At 41.2% G+C, this 20328-nt stretch overlaps 3 protein-coding genes across 9 annotated transcripts in view; all 3 read left to right on the top strand.

The window, feature by feature from the left end:
- LOC125760555 (G protein-coupled receptor kinase 2) overlaps positions 1-12057 on the top strand; it is a 56177-nt gene extending 44120 nt beyond the window's left edge. For both annotated transcript variants that reach the window (XM_049420798.1, XM_049420797.1), the window contains exons 8-13: positions 3091-3196; positions 6844-7033; positions 7108-7356; positions 7427-7788; positions 7865-8128; positions 8205-12057. In XM_049420798.1, coding sequence (XP_049276755.1) covers positions 3091-3196; positions 6844-7033; positions 7108-7356; positions 7427-7788; positions 7865-8128; positions 8205-8306 — 1273 coding nt within the window. In that variant the 3' untranslated portion in view covers positions 8307-12057. The remainder of the gene's footprint in view (positions 1-3090; positions 3197-6843; positions 7034-7107; positions 7357-7426; positions 7789-7864; positions 8129-8204) is intronic.
- Positions 12058-14659: 2602 nt separating this feature from the next.
- LOC125760561 (lysyl oxidase homolog 2B) lies at positions 14660-16750 on the top strand. The gene is made up of 2 exons (XM_049420812.1): positions 14660-15068; positions 15320-16750. The coding sequence occupies exons 1-2, from the start codon at positions 14861-14863 to the stop codon at positions 16666-16668; spliced, it is 1557 nt and encodes a 518-aa protein (XP_049276769.1). The 5' UTR covers positions 14660-14860; the 3' UTR covers positions 16669-16750.
- A 2418-nt stretch (positions 16751-19168) lies between these two features.
- LOC125760548 (cGMP-specific 3',5'-cyclic phosphodiesterase) overlaps positions 19169-20328 on the top strand; it is a 58808-nt gene continuing 57648 nt past the window's right edge. Inside the window, exon 1 of one of the 6 annotated variants that reach the window (XM_049420772.1) lies at positions 19169-19571. The gene's annotated coding sequence lies outside the window, so the exon portion shown is untranslated. The other 5 variants (XM_049420777.1, XM_049420778.1, XM_049420775.1 and 2 more) reach the window with 5 other exon arrangements.

Here is a 20328-nt window from a genome sequence, read left to right as displayed (position 1 = left end):
ACCCCCTTAATTAGATGCAATTCAGTACCATACTTTACAGGCGCTCATTATTTAGCCAATTTGCGATGAAACACTAACCAAGCACTCGGAACGGCATAAACTGCATTCCTTCTTGTTGCCCCTTCTTTGGTGCCAAAGCCGCAACGTGTGCGATTCAGACGTAAAATCAATAAAGACATAAACTTTGACGGATGACTTCCGGACTTTGGTTCATGTGCTGGTATCGTTCGGTGACTGCTGTTGCTTCCATTACCACCTCGAGGTAAAGCAGGATCAGAAGAATATAGCGAATGTTTGCCAATAGTGTTGCGCCAACCGTGTCTGCTCTTTCCCGTTGGTTTCATTTCGCGCTGTGGTAAGAGCAGTGCGCTTTTGTAGCAGAACGAGCGCCTCCTCTATTTCCCGACGATCCCGACGATTCTCACTTCCGGGCGAATGTTTGTCAGCTATTAAACATACACCCTAGCAAAACATACATCATCCATGAATTAATGATGTTTGCCGTTTTTCCATCCCTTGCACACACAAACACCGTGCCAAGAGCATGGCTGGTTGTTGGAAAAAGGCTTTCTGCTTCGCGTTCACACTTGCACACGTTGGCAAAGTCATCTCCCAGTTTCGAACGCTTTGGTGGACGGGCAATTGAATCGCTCCGTTCGCATACAACTTGCCGAGTAGTTTTCAACGGCACCGGTTGCCAGGAGGGGCGTGAGGGGGACTAGTCCTTCGCGTTCCGTACATGGCGCGAGTAAATCGCTTGTCAACTTGGGGAAGGATCTCTTCGCTGGTCTAATTCAATTATATCTCGATTACACGTATCGTGTTTGTTTGCTAATGTAGCTCCTGCCCCGGTTGTCTGCAGTTGCGTTCACTTCCCCAGGCCGTCTTTTGGTATCTTTGTTGTCTAGCTATATGTGTACGGCCGTTGGCAATATGAACAGGAATACCGCAGCACGATCATATGTCACTCTTCTCGCTTGGTTCGATCCGGTTGAGTGGCGTCTGGGGGTACACATAATCATTGGTCGGTTTTGCTTGTTGTGCATCATCGCACGGTATGAAACGAAACGGCGGGATATTTACATCGAATACTTTGACTTGATTTACATCATCATTGGGGAGCTTTCGTGTTCGCATAGCGAGGACCATGCCAGGACGACAAATTCAACCAATTTTATTAATAATCTCTCTATTAAGTTTGAATATAGTTCGTACATCTCCCTTTGTTTGAAAAATGAGCTAATTTTCCCCGTGCTTTTAATGTTTAATTTTATATGACTTCTGTTAGAATATCAATCTTTTACTAATCTCTCCAGTTTGTGATAAATGCTACGCTCTATATTTCTTCGGGACCTTCGAAAAAGCGATGGAAAATTACGATGTTCTAAGGTGCTTTCAGTAGAAAATTTTCGTTTCAGTGCTTCTCAAGGATGGCAGTTCTCGGATATACTATAAATGAATGTATCATCCATAACGCCACGGTTTGATGCTCATTTTCGGATAATCGTGCCGAAAAGAAGAAAATGAAAAAAAAAACTAACAGTGCGTTCCGGTCGTTTGTCATCTCGCTTATTGTTGGATTGTTGGAAGGGCACGTGTCTGTTATTGGTATGATCTTGAGTTTGAAGCTTGCACCTTTACACGTTCTACGCCGATTGCGGAGTAGCTATGATTAGCTCGCCAGTATCATTGAACTTACAAGTGTTACAAAACGAACAAACGTGAGTTTTGGCTGCAAAAGAAAAAAAACTTTTTCAAGTGTATATTCCAATATTACGATGAATACTTAAATATTACCTTGGTTAGTACAGGTTTCTATTAAATAGGTGAATTTCTTCGTGGCTTTTTTGCGAATTTTATCACCTTCATCTCAATTTGATATGGATGAAACTGTCCATATGGATCATCTCTGTCCATATGGATGAATCAAAAATCCTGTGTCGTCCAGCGTCTTTCTTATTACATGATCACACCAGTAGAATCCTCTCTTGTTCTTCTCGCTGGTGATTAAGAGGATGTCGTCAGCTTTGGCCTGAGCTAGTACTGAGCGAGTATGCGAATAGTAGGACTGTCAATAGATTATTTAATCCCGCCTTTAACCATTTCAAGGCGAGTATTGTGAGTGGAAAAGTTCACTAAAGCTATCTAAAAAAGACACCAATAAATCCTATTCCGCCATTGCTGGGAATGCATATCATCAAGCCGTATTCGCCTCTGTTACTTACTGAATATACTATTTTTGTTCAGCTTTAAGTTTATTGTAAACACACAAAGGTTGGCAACAAAAAAATGTGTCTAATCGCTCTAGCAGAAATATAATAACTTCGATTTGTTGGCACATCATTTTCAATCCTTCAGCACTGTTAATATTAGCTTTCTGAACAGTTAACAGCTGAAGATTTTTTTCCTTTTAATCTACTTCGGCGAAGGAAACTTTGCAAGTACTAAGTAAAAGTTTTTTTTCCTATTTACTCATGAAAAGATATAAAAAATATGCTCACAGATGTGTTTTTCGGCATGTTCGTTTCGTCTTAACTACCACGTTAAGCATGAGTTCCAGAGTTCTGGTAAAATCGTGCACTTACGACGGCAGAATATTTTTATGTCCCTTAGGATCGTATCAAATCAGGTTGAAATTTGTAAGATTTTTAAAGGTTGTTTTTATGTCTGATACTTTTGCAACCACCCGCATCGAATGATGCGAAAAGCTCGCTTGAATGATAAGCCCTGGCTGTAAGCACCTTGGTGGAAAGTTGTCTTTACCGCTATACTTACGATAGGGATCGCAAGTCCAAGACCGGGTTACTTACTAACGCCGTCAAAGTCGTTTGCAGGAAGAACGTATAAAATACTTCAAATGGGTGTAATTTAAGCTTGACCTCCTCCCTGTGTCGTTTAACGCTGTTGAGCCCACCGTTTCGTGAGATCTGTTTTCGTGATTACGCACCCAAGGGTGATAAGTTTGGGGCGTATTAATTTGTTTGCTTGTAGCGGGCTGTTTTTCCTTCGGCCAGTTTGAAATTATTTCGCCCGAGCTGTATTTACAATCTAGCTTTACCTTTCTTTCACGCACTCTCTGTTTCTTTCCAGATATTTACAGTGGAAGTGGCTCGAGGCCCAGCCGGTTACTTACAAAACTTTCCGCATGTATCGCGTCCTGGGAAAGGGTGGTTTCGGTGAAGTCTGCGCATGTCAGGTAGGTGTTGCTGGAAGCAAAAGTTTTGAGCTGTCGGTCGCAAGTACCCGGCGTAGTTGTGTGTACGGTTTACGAGAGCAGACGCGCAAACAAGCGTCGAGAATGTTTCGGTGGAACAAATTGAAAGCAACAAAAAAAAAAACTCGAAGCAAACATTTTTTTCAGGAAAAAATAGAAAAAATAGAATACGATTCTTTTTTTTAACTCCCCGAACAACCTATCCAAGCGAGAAAGGCTTTTACGGAGTGATTTTACATTCTGTACGAATTGTATGCAAAGTCGACGAGAAGAGCAGGGATCTTCATTCTCCTGTCCTGGCATCCTGCAGTGTTGATAAGAGAATGCAATTATGCAAACGAAAGTTAAAAATGCTAACAAGCAGTTTAGTTTGTATTGAGTGGTGTCGTTTGGTGGGAAAAGAGGAGAATAACAAACAGGAGCTATGTAAACCGTCCAGTACAATATCAATATTTGTCCGTTAGTATTACCGTGAAATGAAAAAAAAATGGAATAGAAATTCCGGCGCTGATTGGAATGTTGTTGGATCCAGCTACCAGATTCATAGGAATTGTTTGGCACAGATGTAATTACATAAAAGCATCTAATCAACATACCATTAACATTTTTATAGCGTTGTTTTTTTGTTTATAAATTCATTCGAATTCAAACGCTAACAAGCTCATGATTGTCGATATGATTATATACAAGCTTTAAAATATGATAGATTGGATATAGGGCGGTCCGGTGGTGCATGTGATAAACGGCGCCAGTCCACACGACCGGACCGAGTTCAAATCCCATCCGGACCGTTCCCCCGTAGCAAGGACTGACTATCCGGCTACGTGGTAAACATAAGTCTAGTAAGCCAGAAATGGCCGGCGTGACCTGTAAGGTCGTTAAGCCAAGAAGAAGAATATTGGATATACTTATCAAATCGTTATTGAGTTGTTTTCCACTGATGACTACAAACATAAAATAAAAATGTTACATTTCGCGGTATCGATCCGGATATGAGTTAGGGGAAACATAATTATAGTCAAGTGAACTAAACCAGATACTTGATAGCCCATTGAGTTTGTTGCAATTATGCGCCTTTAGTCTCGTAGGCTTTTTTTTTCTTGTATACCACATCGATAACCAAGCTCCCTTGCATGTACCATACGACATTGTCCAAGTATCGATTTTCTTAAAGCCCATACACAGCACGTTAATCCAACCGAACGAACAAGAGACATCCCGCATCGTTCCATCCAACCGGGTACCGGTTGTGTTGCCTGCACGGCGTCGTGTACCCGGGGTTCAAGCAGCTGGAAAAGCGCCCGCTTTACGATGAAAGCATCTGCAAAGGCAAGAATTGTCCAATCTTTCTTACGATTTCTTGGCCCGTGCGTTGTTCCCATGGCATCTCGGAAAAAGGGCCCCACAGCGCCCAAAGGGAAAGCCTTGTTTTCGTGTGAAGCACACGCCTATTCCGTCGCACTTTCGGCTAGATTTCATTGGCAAAAAGCTTGCCAAAATCACCGCCCGTTGCACACGTTCCCGATTGGCCTGCTGCTGGTAACGCCGGACCGAAAATGATGGTGACTTTGACGACATGTAGTCTCTTTTTCGGCTTGTCTTGCTTTTTATTCGCCATGGGCAAGCGGTTTTTTTTTCGTTTTCTTTTTGTCTTCCCATGCAAGCTTACAAAAGAAAGACGAAATAAATGGCCTCGAGGGAGCTGTGAAACGCGCCTTGTCCTCGATGTACTTTTTGGTCGCTATAATAGCATGAGAGCTTGTTAACGATAAAAAATGAAGACAATCGAAAGGAAGGATTGTACGGCTGCACGTAGAGGATGGGATCGGGCGCAAAGGGGCTCGTTGTTATTAATATTGATTAGGATCCGCGAAAACTGACAATCTTGCTGCTCGTGTAACCGATAGTGCAAAGTATTTGTACACATTGCAGCGCGTGTACATTTTAACATCATTTTCTCACTCTGGCTTTCTTCGGAAGTAGAACCGTGGAAGAGGCGATGTCTATCGTTGGAATGATATGGATGGAATTTACAAGATTGTGCCAAGATGTACCTTTTTCCTTTGATTTTGAATCGAAAACGGCGTACATCTTCGCAAGAAACGGAACGATCGTTACCGATGGTTTCTACCGTAAAGGATGGTAGATAGCAAATGTTGGAATGCAAGTAATTTGTATGCAGAAAGACAGCAGAAGGTGAGTTCAGAATGTTAAGCTAATGGAACGAATGTACAGCTGCTTTCTTCTGCTTCCTACCGGATCGTAGAATATCGATAGAGAAGGCTAATGTTGAAAATGCCAGTTTCCGGATGGTCGGATTCCGTTCTTCGGTCCGCAATACAGCAGGGAAAACACAGCACCCGTCTGGATCGTTTGATAGTCGGCTGCTATTGTACCGTCGTCTGGTCGGAATGTTTAAGGAATCGCAAAGTTATCGATGCACCATCGCTAGGAAATGGTTGCTACCGTTCGAAGCGCTGAACAGTGAAGGAAACACAGAAAATAAATATGGAAGTTTCTGTTGGTGTTGAGATACTGTTTGTTAATTTAGATTTAAATGGAGATATCCCGAAAATGGAAACAAAGTGTGACAATGTCGAAAGCGAACACCAGAACCAATCGTTGTCCTTTAGTGCTTTTCTGTCTTCGTGGGTGCCCCCAACACGAGAACAGCTTGATAGAGAAGTGGAAGGTTGTATGAATAATTCATAACACTTCCGGATAGATGTGGATGATGGTGCTGTAATGTTGTGTTGCAGACTGGTGGAAATCCTTTCGTGGCATCTATGTCACACTTAAGCGATGGAAATGTCCGTACTTAAATAAGTAATGGGGAAAAAACTCTTGGGCAACTTTTTATATGATATGGAGGTAGATTTCTTACACAGAAAATAGTGTTTATTCTACTTGTATTTTTCTATTTTTAAATTAATTTTATTTAATATAAAAAAAAATGTAACAATGATGGAAAATGAGGGTAGAACCGTTTCTCGATTTTTGTAATCGTTGAAGAAGAGTATGAAGGAGTGAAATTTTTCGTTCTTTGCAAACCATGTTTAAATTGTTGTCGGAATGATTCCATTGTAAATAATCGACTTCAACTTGCAAAACCTCGAGAAAGAAGGAAAAATTCTATTAGTAACTATTTCTTTCTTGATACACCAAGACCTTCTCCTGAGGTTGAAGAATTCTTAAGTCCTCTGATTGTTGAATTTTTAATTAAAAAAATGCAATGAATGAAATATTTTAATTTGACAAACACTGTTTGAATTAATTTAAATAATAAAGCAAAAATATACACACAACTTATCCACATTAAAGTCATACGTTCAAATCGACATAGTCAAGCCATTACCAGTTTAATACTGGACCATTCCCGTGGTGTTTGATGTAACGTTCCAAGGTTGTAATCGAATTTAGCACTTCGCCTACAAATCCCATTCAAAAGGCCATGGCACACGATCATTCTGATGTGATGTAAATTGAATCAATCAAAGAGCAAACGTCTAATTGCATCTATTTGTTTGCCTCAGCCGTCCGGGTTCACATTACAAAAATAGACGCTCGATTCGTCATGATGCATCCACTAAACGACTGTATGGTTTTGTTTTTCATCTGTCTGCCAACAGGTACGGGCCACTGGAAAGATGTACGCCTGCAAGAAGCTGGAGAAAAAGCGTATCAAAAAGCGAAAGGGTGAATCGATGGTGCTGATAGAAAAGCAGATACTGCAGAAGATCAACTCCCGCTTCGTGGTGAACCTGGCGTACGCATATGAAACCAAGGACGCGTTGTGTTTAGTGCTGACGATTATGAACGGTAAGCGAGAAGGTTAGAGAAAATAGCTTTCGAAGAGGCGCGCTAACGATGATGTCTGCTTTCGTTCGTTTTAGGTGGCGATTTGAAGTTTCACATTTACAATATGGGCGGCGAACCAGGATTTGAACTTTCCCGGGCACGATTCTATGCGGCGGAGGTGGTCTGCGGGTTGGAGCACCTACACCAGCAAGGTATCGTTTATCGCGATTGCAAACCGGAAAACATCCTGCTGGACGATCACGGGCACGTGCGCATTTCGGATCTTGGACTGGCTGTCGAAATTCCGGAGGGCGAAATGGTTAGGGGGAGAGTCGGTACAGTTGGTAAGTGATATCGAACATGATTGTTGTTGCATAAATGGGTTAATTGAACTATTGCTTAACACATCCACAGGTTACATGGCGCCGGAAGTGATTGACAACGAGAAGTACGCATTCTCGCCGGATTGGTTTAGCTTCGGTTGCTTGCTGTACGAGATGATTGAGGGACAGGCACCGTTCCGTGCACGCAAGGAGAAGGTGAAACGCGAAGAAGTCGATCGGCGGGTAAAGGAAGATCCAGAGAAATATTCGCACAAGTTCAGTGACGATGCCAAAACGTTGTGCCAGCAGCTGCTGATGAAAGCGGTTAAAAGTCGGCTCGGGTGTCGTAATGGACGGCACGGTGCGCGCGAAGTTAAGCTGAATCCATTCTTTAACAGTAATAACTGGAAGCGACTCGAAGCTGGTTTAAACGATCCTCCATTTGTGCCGGATGTAAGTGTGCGACGGATCGTCGAACCGCGGCGGAAATGGTTTAATCTTTTCGTTGTCTTTTTCTTGTCCACTGCAGCCGCACGCAGTTTATGCCAAAGATGTACTGGACATTGAACAGTTTTCCACCGTGAAGGGAGTTAATCTGGACGCAACAGATGAAAATTTCTACACCAAGTTTAACACCGGCTCAGTATCGATACCGTGGCAGGATGAAATGATCGAAACTGAGTGTTTCAGGGAGCTGAATGTGTTCGGTGTAAATGAGTGCCCGACACCAGATCTGCTCACCAACGCACCACCGGTAGTGGAGAAGCCTGGTTGCTTTCCATTTAGAAGAAAAGTAAGTATGCGCGTGCATTTAGATTAATTTTCTGTATATTACTTCTTCTAACTAAATGATTGTGTTTCTTTGGTAGAAAAAACAAACGCCCCGCGAGAAACCGGTTCCGTTCAACGAGAAACTGTTATCCTCTAGTCAAACAACGGTGAGCTGTAGCCAGGCGCCAAATGAGAGTTGATAGGTGTAATCAACAGACACACAAACACAAAACCAACCACGCACGAACTGCGGCCAGGAGCACGCAATCTTGGGCGTACGTTCGGTTGAAGAAACGATTGTACATCCTGGAGATGATAAATGCTGGAATAGTAACCTTAGTAGCAAATAGTAGCAGCAAATGACGTACGAGAAAATGGATTGGTTGTGGGTTTTGCTCGCCACCATCCGGCCAGTCGATGATAAACCTCCAGTTTGTAAACCATTCCGCAACGGGAGAGGGCTTACCATCGATCGATAGTAGAAGCCAACTTCGTGTTGGTTCCGTGCATCAATAGGGTGTGGTGGAAAAAATCCGCACCCCAATATCTGCGTGGTGCCAGGTATTTTTCGAATTCATACGCACAATGTAATGAATCTTCTACATTGCGGAATCCATACATCCGTCACCCAAACTCACTCAGTCAATGGTACACAATTAGTAATGCACATGAATATTTTCTCATACGCACAAATAGTAGATAATGAACAAACTAAGAGGATGCAAAAAAAAAAAACAAACTGGAAACTATTGAACGCAACCTGTGCCCGATCGGGAGTACTGGGAACGAATGACGAATTAGAAGTATTTGACTATTCTCTAACAATAAGATGCTAATGTTTCAGAATTTCTTTGCACTGAGAGCCATAAAAGAGACAGACACTTTGTACTTCGCTTTACAGAAGTATGTGTGACTTTTGTTTTAAACCGTATATATATAATTGGATTATTTCGCGTATCAAATCGCAATGCACAAATATTTTTATATTATAAATTTCGACATTTTTGTGAGTTGTGTTTCTATTTCTTCCTTTAAGCATTTTTGTCATTTGAGCTTGAGCTAAGTCAAAAAAGGATAGCAAACGCCGGAATCTATCTTATGTTAATATTATACTGCCAGGTGTACGACACAATCAATGGATGCGAAAACAAAAACATAGAGAAAAAAATAATTTTACCAAAGCTGAAGGGAGATCGTCCCCCCTCCCCGTTATCCCGTCTTTCATCGCGTCGACAAGTTTATGCATTTTGGAGCTTACCGTTTTGAGAATAGGGTTTGTTGTTGGCATGCGAAACATATTTCCCTGCACGGGCGAACGGTTTTGTATGTATGGGTGGGTGTACGTGTAATGATTTTCCTCTTAAAATATTGTATTTAAAAATTTCCTACGAGCTTCATGAGTTTTTTTGTATAAAAAAAGTACACATAAAACCCCCGTAACAACATTGTGGTACATTGACATGCAATGATATATGTTTTCTCATGGGCGTGCATCATCACGACCAGACCCCTTGTAAATCGATTATTGTAACATGTAGCCATTAGCAAAGATGAACCACTCACCGTATGTGAATGTTTTGAGTTAAAAACAGACACTTGCTGCTAGACATGGTAATGCTCAGATCAAACTTACAAACAGAAGCTTTGTTTTTTTTTACATAATAATAATTTGTGATGGTAATTATGTTGCTATAATATTTGTCGAAACAATGCTCATATATGCTCAGAAGTATCAACGAACTGCGTAGGTTTGATTTAGCTTCAGGCACACGATTTTTCCAACGAGGCTACACAGAAAGGGTGGCGTACATATTAACTATTAGCGCATTATTTTGAAACAATGGTGAGAAGCATGATATACCCGCTTGTGAAAGCATTTCCATTGGGTAGAAAAAGTACTATGGGGGAAGTACTTAAAAAAAAACAAAAAGAAGCTCTTAAATATTCGAATGGTTGAAAAGGTAACTTTTTAACAGTTTTCATACTCATGTACTAATCAATTATAACATAACGTAGAAGATTCTTCGCGGCGGTAAGATAAAGGAGGGCTGGCAGGATAGGCAGGAAGAAATCGTATAACTCTATCGCACGCATACTATTCATTATATAGAACCACACTCCTCCCATATAAACACAAAGGAAAACACTGACTCGAAATGCGCAAAGAATTGTGGGAAGGCGAACTCTTGGCTAGCGAGGGACTGTCAAATGCATAAAATATGATAAACTTAAACTAGTTACCGGACACGCAAATGCTAAATGTAAAGAACAAAAAGGGAACGCAGATGAAGAAGAATCAGAACAAACTGTAACAAAAAAAACAAACAAACAAAAAAACCTAAAACAAAGTATGAGTGAAAGCAATCATTTACTAGGGCTGTTTTAGCTTTAATCACTGTGGTCCGGTAGGAGGAATGGTTAGCGTTTTACCGTATCTTTGAAGTATTGTGTTCAAAACATGTAGCACCCCCCAAAAAAACACGAAAGCACAAACGCAACGCCAGTTGCACCAGCAAGCCCCGCACAGGAGTGTGCTTTCGTTAATATGTTTTATATTTTATTTTAACGTTTTTTTTGTTTAGCTATAAACATGCCGCACAAACGTTCTAGTTTAAGTTTTATGCGAAAGCACCCGTATAAGCTCGGCGAGCCTCCCCCCCCCTGTGTGTGTGTGTGCCGTTGCAATCGGTGCCGATTGGTATTAACGTTTTATTTAAACCCTTATCGTACCGAAGGGAAGACAAAAGCAAACAATAAACAAAATGTAAACAAATCAGTCTCTTGTGATGTGAGCTATGCCTAATTGTGTTGCTGCAGTGAATGTATGTGCTTGTTTTATGCAATTTTAAGAAACAAACGTTGCGCATTTGTTTTGCCGAGTTGTAGTAATAAGATTGTTATACTTACGTTTAGAAAATTCAGCCCTTTAGCGCTTGTTCATCTTCGTTCTCTGAAAGACAAAGCGCTAGCGCAAAACGTGGAGAACTTGAGCACAGTTTGCGTGCGTAACGTATTCAAGCACAAAACTTTGTAGCACCAACAAAGGAAGAAACAAAAAAACAGTCTCCTCCAATGAGTTTTTAAATAAAAATCGTACTGTATATAGTAGCGGTAGTAGTAGAAGAAAGAGAACCTTCCACCTCCCTCCGATTGTCCAACAGTAAGGTGAAAATTAGAAGAAAAAAACCTGCATAGTGGAGGTTATTAGGGCGCTAGTGCATGTTGCTGCAGTGTTGAATTGGATGGAAAGCGAAAGCGGACGCGTTCAGATATCCTCATGGTTTGCAAAGATATTTACAAAACCTTCTATGTGTGTTTCATACCTTCACTATTAGACACATATTGAGAAGTACAATGAATCTGTATAACTAAACGATACATTCGATGGCTACTATATTGGATCGCTATACCGGACCGGGGTGCGTCCCGCTGGGTGCGAGGAAGTTATAGTCGAGGTGTAGCCAAAAATTGGCATCTTCAAGCTCATTTAATATGATCATACAAAATTTGGAATAGAAGAAATGACGGTGCAAGTGTAAGTGTAGAGCGATAGTAATAGTGTGCAAGCTAGTTAGGCAGTGGTAATTGGATTGTATTTGCTCTAGTGCATTCATACAGATGGAGCCCAACCGAAGCCAACAATAGAATTTCGATGATAAATATTAAGTGACAACAAAAAAAAATGAACAAAAAAAACACAAAAACACATGAGAAATATATGGAACTTTTTACGTGTAATATCAGCAAGCAGACGGAGGGTGGAATAAATTCCAAATTTTTGAATAGACAGGAAGGGAAACTAAATGATCGTGCATGAACGAATGAAAGATTTGGCGGCAAGGATGCAACATTTGTGTGGCAAGTTCGCGTGTGACCGGGCATGAGGGTGTTAGAATCGTAGAAAGTGAGAAAATGCATACAACTAAATAATAAATAGAGAAATTTAAATTACACCTGTTCCCTGTTTCAACTGCATGCGATCGATGATGATATTTTTTTTATGTTCATCTTTTAATGTTTCAGTAATTTTATTTTTATATGAATATTTCAACTACATTTGGTTTTATTTTGTGTATTTCCTAGGGTATTTTTATGTTTTTAAAGTGAAAAATTCTATTACAATAATTACATTCCCTTAACAGCAATAAACAAACGCTATCATGGCGCGAGCTCAATATGATAACTTTGAAAAACTAATTTATACAAATCATAATCTACAGAACTCAAATAGTTATTCCTAAAAAGTAATTGATTAATCAAGATCTTTTATTCTTCAAAGGTTTTTCATTATTTGGAATAGCTCTATTGACTCTTGAAACTAATCTGTAAGTAAGCTTAACACAGTTTTAGTCTTCAAATTTTTTTTTTTTTAATTTCAAGACTATAGGACCAAAGTCCTCAGATCGAACTCGGTAGTGGAAAGTAAAATGCTGCAGTTCCTATTATGAGAACGGTGGGCAATTAATACGGCTGTGGATTTTAACCTTCCGGCTCGGCAGCACAGAATATGAATATCGTTTTATTCAATTCTTCAAGGACCTAGGTCCTATTTATCATCACGTTTGGTGTTGTGCTCACTGAATCTTTTAAAAAGAATCATTCATATGAATCTTCAGTATGGATTTATTCCAATCGTAAAAGGCATGGAAGGTGATAATTCTTATTTTTTGATTCAGATGCTAAAACCATAAAAATGTGTAAAATCATAATTCTTTACATTCAGCAATTTATGAGGGTTTACATAAGGATCTCTTCCGAACCATACATTCACTTCAAAGATCCATTAAGAATCATGAATCTGAATCAGATTTACCCAATAAAACCCACGTTGCTACAATTCGAAAAGGTAAACGTTATTCTTACGGATACCAATTTGGCACGTCGGATTTTATTTACTGTTCCCTTTATAAATGTAAGTGATCCTCTCTTTCGGAACTCTATATTGTGGTAAGACTGACGAGAAGTAGGTTCTACGTGTAGAAGCAATTAAAAAATTAATCATTTATAAGCTTTCTGCTAGGACAATTTCAAGAAAAATTCCGGTAATAGGAAATATATCATCATGCTGTACATACACTAATGTAATCAATTTTATTGAATAATTTATTGCCGATAGCAACAAACAGTAAATAAAAAATGTTTACTTGCTATACTTATTGCACTAGAGAAAGCAGCAGCAAATGTTCTGCTGTAGTAATATAGCGTAATATATAAAAAAAGGAAATACTGCAAGCATTTTAATAACCAATCACTATCGGCACCGGAGAGACTGCATGACGTGCGGCACGTACTTCGGTCATCTGTTTTATTGATAAGCGTGTGCTGTACGAGTGAGCTGACGAAATTGATGAATGTGATTGTGGGAAAAGAGAAACGAATAGGCAAACCATTGGCACCGTAAGCCACTTGCCGCAAGTCATTAAATTAATCGAATCGCACACTCGTCGAATGCGGAATGAATGAATCTCAATTGAGGCAACGAATCTCGTTCGTGGAGTTCTGTACACCCCGGGAACGGTCGACGGGGGGAATGGAAGTGCAGATCGATGACGACATGGAATGCTACTGGACGGGAACAATCTGCAAAACGAGCAGATCGTTGACATGTTCCGGCACCTTCGACGGATGTTGGAGTCTAATTTCAGCGGATCTTCGTTGTTCCATTTGTTGCAGTAACAAAGTAAAGAAATGACGAATAGATAAGGGACATTTCTTGTGGACAGATTGATGCTGATGTCATATTTGACGGATATTTTAGAATTAGTAGATGTTGATACTTGCATAATAAAGTTTTTTTTTCGTAAGATTTCTTAAGTAGTAAAGACGTATTGCTCGAAGATCGAATATCCAAGACTTGAATTAGGATAATATTCACATCAGTTGGGAGGAAATTATTGTACAATTTACTTACTGATTCATTTCACACATGATTTCTCGTTGTGCTAGAGTGGCCATAAAATGTTTTAATATACAGTAGACTAGAATAGTTTGTTTAAGACGAGAACTAGGATTTATATGAATTTTTATTAACAATTTGGAGATACTTATTTTTGTTGTAGTTAAAGTTAAAGTAGGAGATAAACCCTCTAGCTTTTTGTAACTATTATTCAACAACTAGCAGGACTATCCTGCTACGGGTAAATAAAGTCAAGGAAAGCCAGAAATAACCACGAGGGAATCAAGACAGACCTCTACTCCTTATATTGCCACATAAGAAGATGTATTCAAAAAGTACAACAATATGTTGTTTATGTGCAGTAATGATAGGTTTTTTTTTAATGAAAAATACGCAACGCTGTGCAACTTCATTACTCACTCGTTTGAACGACAGGAAATCCAAAATAAAAAACAACTAAAACGTTCGAGTGCATTATCAATATTGAAGAGACCCCAAGCAGCGAAACGATCATCGAACAATTTGGCTCACTGTCGTCTAGACCAAATTGTGCCTGATAAGTGTCCAATCGCACCGAAAAGCTGTGGAGCATCTTTGTGCATAAACACACACGCAACTCGTCTCTTTTTCACATCCCTAATTGTTTGAGTTAGTTGCCTGCTTTCGGACGCAACCGGGTGACACAATTCGGCATCCGGAGTTGACATTGGAAAGCAATTCTCTGTGTTCGTGTTTGGGATCGTCCGTTGGTACGTGATCAATCTGCGAACGAACCACCGTCAGAATTGATAGGGCAGGCCGAAGTTTAGTGTAGATCGTTCAGTAGTTAGACGATCATTCTCGGAACAGGAGCTCAGAATGTTGTCTCGGCCGGTATGGTACGTACTGCTGCAGATGGTGACACTGGCGTTTTACACGGGTAATTGTGCCATAGAGAATGGTGATCGTACCTCCGCCCTGGAAGAAGCTCGATTGCAGCGCGAAAACCTTGTAAGAAAGTATCTGAAGCGGTTAAGGAAGGAAGAGGGCGCTCTGAAGTTGGTTGGCGGTCGGGGTGATTATGAGGGTGAGTTTTTCGGGGTAAGGAACAGCATGACATGGCGTGATAGATAGTTGCAGTATGGTGATTATGCGGAAACTGCCGCAAAAGCAGATGCAGCGAAAGTTTTCCAAAATCTCGCGGGGACAGTCGGCTGTCAGCATGATTTCTTGAGAACGATTTATTCTGCTGTGTGTCGTCAACTGACGCAGGATGGCTGCAGTAATCAGTGCATTCGAAAACATTTATGTTATTTTTCTTTGCCCCTTTCAATGCAGGCAATGTGGAGATATTTCACGCCGGCAAATGGGGTGCCATCTGCGATGACGAGTGGGATCAGGCCGAGGCGGAGGTCGTCTGCAGACAGCTCGGATTTCCGGGATACGTGAAACCAACCCACACCGGTTACTTTGGACGTGCGAAACGAAAGTTCTGGATGGATAATCTGTGGTGCGGTGGTAAGGAAGCGGAACTGGCCGACTGTCACTTTGACGGTTGGGGTACGAACGATTGTGAGGCGGGTGAGTCGGCGGGCGTGATTTGCAAACAGCACGACACGGACATTACGACCAAGAAGCCAATACCGATCGAGTGGAAGCGACCGAAGAAGCGCTTTGACGAAACGGTCGAATTGCGGCTCGTTGGTGGCCGAATGCCCGGTGAGGGACGGGTGGAAGTGCGTCTGGTGGATGGAGATGGAGCGCCAGGACCTTGGGGTAGTGTGTGTGGTGATGGTTGGGGTTTACTGGAGGGTAACGTCGTGTGCCGTCAGCTTAATCTTGGCTACGCAAACAACGCCGTCCAGACGGACTTCTTTTCGGAGGAGTCGGAAACGAAGGCACAACTCCCGGAACGAGTTTTACTGAGCGGGACTGAGTGTTATGGCAATGAAAGTACGTTGGCCGAATGTTTGCATGACCCAATCGGAGAAGGAACGGAAATACGGTGCAGTGAACGACGCGGTCATGTAGCCGCTGTTACATGTGTTCCACAAATGGCCGACCTGGTGTTCGATCATGTCGAGATGGAACAATCGTTGCATCTGGAGGATCGTCTCATGTATCTGTTGCAGTGTGCGATGGAAGAAAACTGTGTGGCCACGCAAGCGTACGAAATCCAGCGTGACAATCCGAACTGGCATTTGGAGTCGCGCCGATTGCTGAAGTTTACGGCACGCGTTGTTAATATGGGCACGGCAGACTTTCGACCCCACATACCCAAGCACCTCTGGGAGTGGCATCTGTGCCATATGCACTATCACAGCATGGAGGTGTTTGCAACGTTCGACGTAATCGATGGGCAGGGCAAACGGGTTGCCGAAGGACACAAGGCATCCTTCTGTCTGGAGGATAACCAATGTTTGCCGGATGTCGAACCACGGTACGCTTGTGCCAACTATGGCGATCAGGGCATATCGGTGAACTGTTCCGACATCTACCGGCACAACATCGACTGCCAGTGGGTGGACATCAGTGAGCTGGACTTTGGCGAGTACACGATGCGGGTGGCGATCAATCCAGAGTTTAAGGTACCGGAGATGCGGTTCGATAACAATGCGGCCACCTGTCGACTGCTGTACACGCAAACGTATGCCCGCGTGTTTGACTGTAAGCTGGAGCGTCCATAAGGAAGGCCTGGAGAAAAGGAAAAGAAATTAATGGATAAATCAGATTTTTGAATGAATAATAAATCTATTACATGAAGTGTGATTATGTGTTGTCAGTTATCATTATTAAAACTCCTAAATCTTTAATATCTTTAATACTGGGAACTTGTTGCATTTCATATAAAACACTATAAAAACTAAAACAAATGAGCTCAAGGTTTGCCATACTAAGGTTTTTAGGAAAACTGATAGTTATCAAACTGCTTATTTCTAAATAATATTTTATACACCTTAAATTTAATGTTATGTATAATACACATTCTTTCAAAAGCTTTTTTTTACAATATTTTTATAAAAATATGTTGAATATTTTAACGCTGAAACGCGAGGAGTTTTTGTTTTTGTATGTGTAACAGATGCAGATAATTGGCGATGAAGTTAAAGGAAGTAAGAAAAGCATATAATCTTTATGGAACAAAATATTTCAGAGAATTTAGGAATATTTTTCCATTATTTGATAAATTTTAAAGAACGTTGTTTATTTTGAAATATTTTTTATTTATTTTCTATTTTCTACCATTTTTAAATTGCAAATTAATTATCAAGTTCAACTTGTTTAAAACAAATAAATTAAATCGACGCAAATTTGATTTAAAATACTTCAAAGGAAGAAGAAAAGAAGCGGTACAATTCATGATGGATTCCTTATGTATTATAAAGAGAAAGAGAGGAGAGAGAAAGAGAGAGAGAGAGCACCTCCAATTGGAACTCACTAGAAAAGTGTTGAATATTGTAGTGTAGAATAAGTGTAGAATATTAACAAGGCAAGACCTTAAGAATGGAACACACAATCTTCAATCGCAAAATCTTAGAAACAGAGCTTCAACCTAACTCCTTACTTAAGGTAAGTAACTACGTATTAAGTAATCAAACTGCGTCCGTTAATTTTGAAGCGCTAAGAAAGTGTAGAATTTAGTACCTTTTAAAACTTTAATTAGACTCCTAATTAAATTTTCATTCTTTTATCTACAAAATACAAAACTCCAATACCAATTACCGCACTAAAAACTCATTAAAATAAGAAAAGGCGACTTATGGCATGGCGCCTCAATAGCCAGTAGTCATTATACCTAAGAAGCGAACTAATCAATATACCCGCCCAGTCCCAGAGCATAGGTAAACATAGTCGCCACCTTTCTTTTTTTTTTGCTGATAACGATCTAATAGCCCAAGCTAATGACTTGCTTATGCAAGCTAATTGCTGTCGGTGTACTTAACGAAAGCTGCTTTGGTCACTCAACGGTTCGATGCCATTTTCGTAAAACGGTTAACGTTACCATCCACCGAATAGATGGTTAGTACACTTTCGCTTCTTTATGCTTAGCGTGCGAGAAGCCACGGCAACGGAAGCCTCTCTCTCTCTCTCTCTTTCGTATCTCAAAACGGCAATCAATTAAGCGTCTATAAATCAAACATTCAGTTCCCATCGATCAATGTTTTAATATTGTCCAATTAACGCTCGCAGTCACTATTTTGAACCGCACGAACCGAACGGCGAGTGAAGAATATGCAAAGATGTGGAAAGTCTTTGTTTCGTTTTTTTTATTCAACGTTAACCAATTAAAAGAAAGAATTGTTGATATTACAGCAATGTGTGAAGAAAAAACCAATCTGTTACGTTTCGTTTTTCCCACAACAGCTGAAAAACATCACAGGAAAATAACCAACTTCTAAATATAAACACAACTTAAAGGGCATTTGCCTTTTTACAATTGCTACGGGTGTTTACCCTAAAGAATTAGAAAATCAAGCTAAGAGAAAAATTAATTAAGCACCAATTAACAATTATGTACGGCAGCAAATTAAGCCAGCGTAACGCAAATTAAATTTGTAAGCATAAACGGAAACAAACAAAATTGCCGGAACAAAGCACAAACACACACACGCACGCACCTGATGGATGTGTTTTGTTGCTTTAGCACCCGTGAGTGGTGCACTTGGGCTCAACCAACAACCAGACGTTATTATGTTTCCTCCCGTTCATATCCCATTCCTTCTTCCTTTCCCTTTATCCAGCCAATTTCTCATCGTTTGAAGCATTGCTCCGGATTGGTAGTACCAGGCGTCTCCATTAGCTGTGCACGTGCTTCGGTGTGACCTGACGGTTCATTCATACCGGAACTGAGCTCCCTCTTTCGGGGATGGGGAGCGTGGGGCAAACGAGAATGTAGTTTTTTTAATGCAGCTAGCTTTGTTCCACATGCGGGTTTTTCTTTCTTTTCCTTAAGTCCGCGTACTTACAAATTCGGTTCGGTGGGTGTGCTCTTTTGCGCTCTTTTGCACGTGAAAGCAACGGACCCATTTCCCAAGCTTGAATACAAAAAAAAACCCCTCACAATTACCCCTTGCGCTTGATAAAGGTTGTTGAACACTCACTGGTGAGTGAGCGTGAGTGACTACATTATGGCAGTCATAACATAAACAACGTCCTCTCCCTTTGTTTGCACCCCCGCCGATAACTTCACCGTACTATCCATCCTTCACACAAACACTTCATTGCTAATTCAATGGCAGCATGTGCTAACGCGAGCCCACACACATACGTACGCAAACGCACACGCAATGGGGGAGCTGATAGTGTACGCGAGCAGCGATGCAGCGAGACAGCGAGAGAATTAAATGCCGTAACCCGGGTTTGCTAGGGTTTGTGTGTGTGTTTTTTTTCTTCTTTCCTTCAAGCTGATAGAGAGCACGACAACAACAACAACAACGTTCCGCGTCGCTCACCGAGATCGTTTGCCGTGTACTTACGCGGTTTGGAGCGTGTTTGGAGCTTCGAGACGCCAAACGGTAGACGCCACCGAGCACACCGAGCGCGATTATATGCCAGTTTGTACGGAAGGGTCTTCGCGGGCGCATCTTGTGTATGTACGGTTGTGCTTTTTTTTTTCTTTGGCACGTGTCCAATCGACGCAGAATTCAGTTTTTCGATGTGTTACAGACCAAAAAAATTGTTGCGGCACAATTCCATCTTACAACTAATGTCCACGTGAAACAAGTGTGCGATTGTATTTGTGTGTGCTAGTGTGCGAAGTAGTTTTAAAATTATGTCATCCCTTTTTGCCCGGGAATCTAGACAACCCCAAAGGAAGAGTGTGACCACTGCAAAGGATGGTACAATCCGCGTGTAATTATATTCCTTTTTAAGTAATTGCGCGTACTCACCATTCCATGCAATAATGTTTACATGTGACAAAAGAAGCCAACCGGAATGTGGTTTGCTTGAAACTTGATCGTAATTACATAAAGGGCCAACATAATCTGTTACTCCCGATCCATCGGGTTAGGGATGGCATCGTCCTCGCCCGCGTCAAGTCGGAATGCTTTCATCCTATTATTGCTGAAGCTGTGCGCTGGGTGGTGTTTTTGCTTGAGCCGTTCTTCATCTTGTGGAGACGTTTTTTCCCCGCTTCACATCCGCCCCCCCCCCCCCCCTTGCCGTGAGGGGGGAAAGTTTGTAATCTCACAGATGGCTCTCGTGCGAGCTGAAATGTGGAACAACCGCTGAGCTGTGAGTGACGTGAACGTGAGTGAGTGCACGCGTTAAAGGTGATTGCGATAACGCGAACGCAACGGCGCGGACACGAGCGGCACATGGTAAATATTGACAAACGGGTCGAT

Source organism: Anopheles funestus, chromosome 2RL, assembly GCF_943734845.2.
Source record: "Anopheles funestus chromosome 2RL, idAnoFuneDA-416_04, whole genome shotgun sequence".
NCBI classification, from domain to species: Eukaryota; Metazoa; Arthropoda; class Insecta; order Diptera; family Culicidae; genus Anopheles; species Anopheles funestus.
Note: the sequence above shows the minus strand (reverse complement) of the source record. Positions and strands in the feature narration are given on the sequence as shown.

Coding starts and splice junctions, on each gene's coding strand:
- LOC125760561 (XM_049420812.1), top strand. CDS start 14,861: ATGTTGTCTCGGCCGGTATGGTACGTACTGCTGCAGATGGTGACACTG. Junction 15,069..15,319: donor CGGTCGGGGTGATTATGAGG/GTGAGTTTTTCG, acceptor CTTTCAATGCAG/GCAATGTGGAGATATTTCAC.